The 6,619-nt window shown below is 53.2% G+C and overlaps 1 protein-coding gene across 2 annotated transcripts; it reads right to left on the reverse strand.

The window, feature by feature from the left end:
* Positions 1–262: 262 nt before the first annotated feature.
* Positions 263–2,816, reverse strand: TMEM270 (transmembrane protein 270). Of its 2 annotated transcripts, XM_068524649.1 has the most exons (3): positions 2,721–2,792; positions 692–1,111; positions 263–544 (listed from the first exon to the last, which is right to left on the reverse strand). In XM_068524649.1, the coding sequence occupies exons 1-3, from the start codon at positions 2,790–2,792 to the stop codon at positions 263–265; spliced, it is 774 nt and encodes a 257-aa protein (XP_068380750.1). The 2 variants fall into 2 exon arrangements, 1 of the variants encoding a protein (XP_068380750.1); XR_011070410.1 differs by lacking the exon at positions 692–1,111 and having other exon boundaries at positions 444–544; positions 2,721–2,816.
* Positions 2,817–6,619: the final 3,803 nt, after the last annotated feature.

Below are 6,619 nucleotides of genomic sequence, written 5' to 3' on the forward strand. Positions count from 1 at the left end.
TTTCTCATCTGGATGCCTGTGCTGGTAAGTGGTTTAAACAGAATTATGTGTGGAAAGTGTCTGCAAGGGTTACCTGGCACATATCAGGTGCTCACAGGAGGTAATTTCCTTCCCAGAGGTGGCCCTAGGACGCGCATGCACCCACACACATGCCCGAGCGCACACGCACACATATACACACACACCCCCAGCCCAGGACGGAAGAGGGACAGAGAGTGAGACCCTAGGCCAGATCAGACAGGAGAGGCAGATGGGGACACATTTATTCTACAGGAGTTCCAGGCTCTGGCAGAACTGGCCCAGCCTCGGGGGCCGGGGGCTCAGGGAGCGGGGACTCAGACAAGAGCCCCGAGGCCTTCTGGGCCTGGGCCAGCTGGGCTGTGTGCTCAAAGGCAGCCTGCAGCAGGTGGGAGGCGAGGCAGGTGGTCCAGGTGACAAGGTAGGCCAGGTGCCAGGAGGTGAGTGCTGCCGTGCTCTCCACTCCCCAGTGCAGACGCTTCAGCAGCGCCAGTGTCCCCAGCACCACGCGGTTCTCCAGCAGAGCCTGGGAGGGGGGGGGCAGGTGGATGGGCAGGTGACGGCCAGCAGCTCACACGCTGTACTACCTGCTTCCAGGCTCCGCCCCCCCCAAGCCCAGGCCCAGTGCCCCAGGCCTGCCCTCCCCAGCCTGTCCCACACCCACCCCACCCACCTTCCTGGGCAGCCGGCCCAGGCTGCAGCAGTGGGCTTTCTGGCACAGTCTCCAGGTCAGCAGTAGCGGCAGCCCGGCAGCCAGCATCAGGCTGTGCAGACATGACAAGAGCAGGTCTGTCCAGGTGGCCGCAGACAGGCCCAGCTGCTCCCAGGCACCCAGCCGCTTCGGGGCCGGGCCCGAGGCCTGGGCACAGCCCAGCACACCTGCCCACACCAGCCTGGGCGCCCGCTGCACCAGCCATACTGGGACTTCTATCAGTGTCAGCCCAGCCTGTAGAACCCGGCCCACGGGGCAGGCTGAGATCTTGGCGGGTGGGTGGGACCCCTGGGCCTCCTGGGTCAGCCCTGACAGCCAGCGGTTAAAGCGGGTGATCTTGAGGAGCAGGAAATTGTAGAGGGGGGTCCGATCCTGGGCCAGCTGCAGGAGGAGGAGTAGACAATCTTCATCCGTTGCCACTCACTTGGGGCAGGAGCCCTACCTGTCCCAAGTTTTATTGTGGGGGGTGGGGATGCCAGGCAGCCCTGGGCCGGGCCCTCCCCCCTCAATTTCCCAACCCCCAGGAATGATCTTTATCTGTCACTTGGAAGGACTCCATTCTCAGGAGGGAGCTTTAGAGGTGCTTCATATTATATTTGATTTTCTTTCCTTTGGGTTGTTTTTGTTTGTTTGTTTTGTGTTTTGTGTTTTCTTTTTGTAGCACTAGGCGGCTTGCGGGATCTTAGTTCCCTGATCAGGGATCGAACCCAGGCTGATGACAGTGAAAGCGCTGAGTCCTAACAACTGGACCACCAAGGAATTCCCTTTTCTTTGGGTTTAAATGGTTATTTACAAACCTCCAGACTGAAGGAGGTTGATTTATTATCATCATCATCATCATCATCATCATCATTATATAAGGAATGGCGATCCCCCTCAGCCCTCTAATCCTGCAGGATTTGAACCCAGGGCATTTCCTTCTCCCAAGCACCTGGGATTCCTTCTTATCAGTTACCTCTTGGTGTCATGAGGGCAGCTGGGGGCAAAGGCAGTGCCATTAGGGGTAGACAGATGCGAGGCACAGGGACAGTGACAGAATGAATGACTGACCTACTGTGAGGGGTGAGGGGGGGGGAACCCAAGAAGATGTCCAGATTCCTGTCCTGGGTGACAAGGTAGATGAGATGCCTCCCATCCACTGGGAGAAAGAAAGAGTGGGCCTGGATGGGGAAAGAGTGGGCCTGGATGGGGAAACAGGCTGGAAATGAGACTCACTTGAGTCCTGGAGCTGAACAGCCCCTCATCAGAACCCTCAAGCCTCTAGCCCCAAAGCATCGCCAGCCCACCAACCCGGACCCCACGTGCCCCGGTCCAGAGGACCACCTGGAGCCCTAGGGGACAGTGTGGAAGGCAGTCACCCTGGGTTGGCTGTGTGCCCCACTGTGGGCGGACTCAGCAGAGCCAAGGGGGTGGAGCAATGCTGAGAAAGGAAGGAGGTCCAGGGGTCCAGCTAGGAGAGGAATTAAGATGGAAACAGGAAACAGGAGCTGCACCTCCACCCCTCAGCTCGTGATGTAGAAACCAGGAAGGAGAGAAACCTGTTATATCCCACATGATCCTATAAGATAGGCTACAGGAGAGAAAACAGAGGCTCAAAGAGTGGAGCAATTTGCTCCAAGTCACACAGCTGAAGAGTAGAGTAGCTGAGATTCCAATGCAACCATGTCTGTCTCTCTACTGCCCTGTGTAATCCTCCCTTTCTCTGCCACAGGAGCAGACCCAGGGGACCCTCTTCTGATAACTCAGCCCACTGAGGAGTTGTGATTTGGAGACGTGACCCCAGTGGTCAGCATTTGCATGTTTGAAAAAGACAGATGGGAAGGGCAATGCTTAACCCACAGGAGTGACCCTCTGTAGAGAAAATTCCAGCACTGTGGCTTGCGGGTGGGGCTTCTGAGAACTCCGGGAGGGAGGCAGTCACCTTGTTTCACCTGCGGAGTCCAGCAGCTCTGAGGCGGGCCCCGCCCCCTGCCCCCCAAACCCCACTCACCAGTGCGGAGAGCTTCACCACCAGCAGCAGAGTCCCCAAGAGGCTGGATCTGACCGGAGGGACGGCCTCCATGTCTGTCCCTCCTACCCCTCCTCCAGATGGGAGAGGCAGGGTGACCTCACAGATACTGCAGGGTGGGGGCCAAGTTACCATGGGGACCCAGCTGCCGCAAAAGGCTCTCCTTTACCTGCCCCCGTCCCATTGCTGAACGGAAACTGGGGTATTTGTCTTCCGCATCCTGTTGACTTCCTAATTGGAGACTGCTCCCGGGGACATCAACTTCACGAACCTCCCGTCCACCCAGCACGGGAGGCCAAGGCAGCGTAAGGGTGCTGTGCCTTCCCACGTCCTTCCAAATCCCGAAGGAGCAAAGGCCTGGGATATAGAAATCTTCACCCCCAGGGCCTCAGGTGACAAAACGTTTGGAGGCAGATGGAAGCCTCAGCCACCCAAATCTGAAATCTCCTACCTAACCCTCCCCCCATCCATCCTTCTTGCATTTTGCTAAAGGTTGGTCCCCAGTCACGGAAGCAGAGAAATGCGGCTGTGACCTTTATTCTACGATGTTAGTGATGTGTCAGTGGGTTCTGAGATTCAGTTAGAGGAGGGCAGGAGAGAGAAAATGTGCCCACAAAAGGCCTCAGAGGGTCCTGGAGAGAGGCATTCTCAGAGGGAAAGGGGGCACTTGGCCGAGTGAAACCCCTCAGGGCCACAGGCTGCCTGGAGCACCTCAGAGACGTTTCTGGAGCCATGGATCAGAGTCAAAGGCTTAGAAATCTGGGAGAATCCAGAACCTTGATCACAGCGTTTCCTGCATTGTTTTCCTGTCTGGGTCCCAGCAGATGCCCCATGATGCTGCAAGATGAGGCTCTCACACCCTTTAGAAATTTTTTAAAGACGCCCTCTGGTGGCAGGGTCCTGTGAGTGCAGGGCACTGTGAGCAGAGGGCCCCTCTGCCCTGGCGCACAGCGTGATTTCAGTCTCACTACCCTCCTCGGCGAGGACCCTCGTGCAGGATACGACCCGCCCAGCTGTACATGGCAACCTGCCATAATGAGCCCCTGGAAGGTCAAAGACAGCCTTTGCCCAGGGCAAGTCCTGTTCACCCATTTGTTTCCTCCCCACGGGGCAATAGCAGGGGTCCAGAGGGAAGAGCGTGCAAAGTCCCTCCACTCTGTCCTCTGCCTTTGCCCCTCCCCTACTCACCCTCTATGTCTCCAACACTGTGTCCCTGAGGGGTCGCTGAGGCTTCAGAAAGGCCACCTTGAGCTAAGTTTTGAAGGATAGGTAGGAGTTTTCCAGAGAAGAAAGTATGAAGGATGGTCCGGGCAGAGGGAACAGCATGATTCCAACAATTCAGTATTACTAGAGCATAAAGTAGGAGGTGGGGAGGAGCACGAGGTAAATGGTGAGGTCAGCAAGGACCACATGGGTCACAGAATATTCTATCAAATGATAGGAGCCATCGAAGAGCCAAGGCAGCGAGGCACTGGACATCAATGGGGGCTTTACAACAGTCCCTCCAGCTGCATGAGGAGTCTAGACCAGGGCAGAGAAGGGCTCTTGGGGGGAAAGGGGGAGATCTGATAGGAACCCACAACAATAAGCCCTCCAGGCACGAGATGATGGCAGCCAGGACGGGGGCTGAAGTGGACAGATGCCAGAAACGTGTGGAAGGTGGAATTGACAGAGTTAGAAGCTGTCAAGAATGGTGAAAGGTCCAAGATGGTACCCTACTTGCAAGCTACCAGTCAGCCTGCTGGGGTTTCTTGGATGCTGGTAGAAGGCACAAGACTCATGGGTCAGAGAGGATGGACAGTGTATTACAGCACTAGCAGTAAACTGGAGTATAAGTATTTTGCTTTGGCTCTTTGAGTCCCAAATCCCACAGGGTGACATGAAAAGGGGCAGATGGTACCTGTACACTGATTGGGTGAATTATAGAAGAGAAACCCTGAGCTTATGGAACCCCAATCTTTTCTGATGGGCAGTAAGCAAGCCTGCCCTTTGCTCCTGAGAGAGACATTATCTTTATCATGCTGGACCATGCCTGTGCTTTGAGAAGAAGTTACATATTCCAAGGCATTCTGGAAAAGATCACCCAGAACAAAAAGCAACCAATTCCTCTGCAGAAACACAGGAGACCTGTGGGGAATTGTTTCCCAACAGAAGTTTGAGGAAAGAGAGGTAAAGCAAGGCAGGGGGCAGGGGTTCCTCCTCAGAAGGCTTGGGCAAAGGGTAGATGGAGGTACTGCCCACTAAGGTGGGGGTTGGAGGAGGAGTGGGTTTTGGGAAGAGCCTGATTGCTGGGAGTCAGATGATGGGGGCTGAAACTAGCATTTGCAATTTGTTTTCCATCCCGTCTCTCCTCCCCTCTTTGGCTTGCCCCCCACCATGACCCCTGTTAAAAAGAAACAACAGGCCCCAAATGGAGTCACTTGTGCTAAGCCCCTCCAGGACTTAATATTTAACCTAATTGCAATTTCAGCCCCCAGGAGTGGAATTTTAAGCCAAGCCATCTGGAATTTCCTGGTCAGCACTAATGAGGTAATCTGCCTAAGACCCCCTGCCTTCCTCTATGGGAAGGTGACCTGGCTCGAAATAATCCACCTTCTTAATTTCCTTGTCCCGCCCTCCTTCTGCCTATAAAAGCCTTCCATTTTGTATAGCTCCTCAGAGCACTTTTCTACTTGCTAGATGGGATGCTGACTGTTCATGAATTATTGACTAAAGCCAATTAGATCTTCAAATGTACTCAGTTGAATTTTGGCTTTTAACAGATTTGGTGGCAGTGGTGGGATCCGAAGTGAACTTCTCATGGCTTTCGGGGACAATGAGAAAGACAAGTGTGGTACCCGCACACCCCTTTTTGAGTTCACTGTCTTTCTCACCATTTCTGAAGCCAGGGGGAGTTCCTCATGACTGTGAGCTCTGCTCTCTTTGCATCAAGCTCCTGGTCTAATTGGCTTTCCAGTTAGTTCCCCATTTGTTTGGAAACCCCAGCCTTTGATTCTGTCCCCAGATTCCATGTTGAGAACTGCTGGTGATTTAGTCTGCAGTTTCCCATTTGTTTGGAATCTTTCCCCAAATTCCACATTGGGAACTGCCATGGCTACAGTAGTTCCCCATTTGTTTGGAATCAGGCTGCTGTCTTCATTTGCTGAGGTCTGCTGGTTCAGTGCTTTCCCCCAGTCCAAAGTTCCCCAGGAATTGTTGGTGGCTACCAGCTGGAGTTGGACTGGGTCCAACTTGAGCTGGAGTGGGTCCAGTAAAGACTATTGCTAACAGGAATCTCAGAAGCCAAAAAGTTGCAAAAATTGGTAGGTCCTGTGCAAACACTGGAGACATCCAAATCAAATTGGCTAGGAAGAGAAGTAGCTAACATCAAAGTAGACTGTTTCCACTCAGGACACTGAATCAAGATTTTATACTTTAACTAAACATGAAACTCTCTCTTCTTCCTCTCCTTTACCCTGGCATTGGCCTGGAAAGATAATGTCATCACCCATATCTCCCAGGTCATTGCTAGGGGGGCAAGCTCTGGAATTTAGAACATTTTTTTTATTTCAGCCTAGAAGATTCTCACCCCATACGCACTAAAAACCTGAATGACCCCTGGCTTAGGAGTAAATACAATGGGAGTATGATCAGAAACCTCTCCTTAACTCTTGAAACATTGCTGATTCCGTTGCTAAGACACAAGCTACCCAGCAAAAATCCTTAGACTCTCTGGCCAAAGTCGTTCTTTATAACAGGATTATCTTTTAGCTAAGCCGTTCTGTGGCCAACACCACCTGCTGTACCTAGAATGAACACTTCTGGGGAAGCTGAAACTCAATTACATAAGATCACTGAGCAAACCATTTGGCTTAAAAAGGTGACTCCTTCAATGGGGTCTT

The sequence above is a fragment of the Eschrichtius robustus genome, chromosome 16, assembly GCF_028021215.1.
Source record: "Eschrichtius robustus isolate mEscRob2 chromosome 16, mEscRob2.pri, whole genome shotgun sequence".
Lineage (NCBI taxonomy): Eukaryota > Metazoa > Chordata > Mammalia > Artiodactyla > Eschrichtiidae > Eschrichtius > Eschrichtius robustus.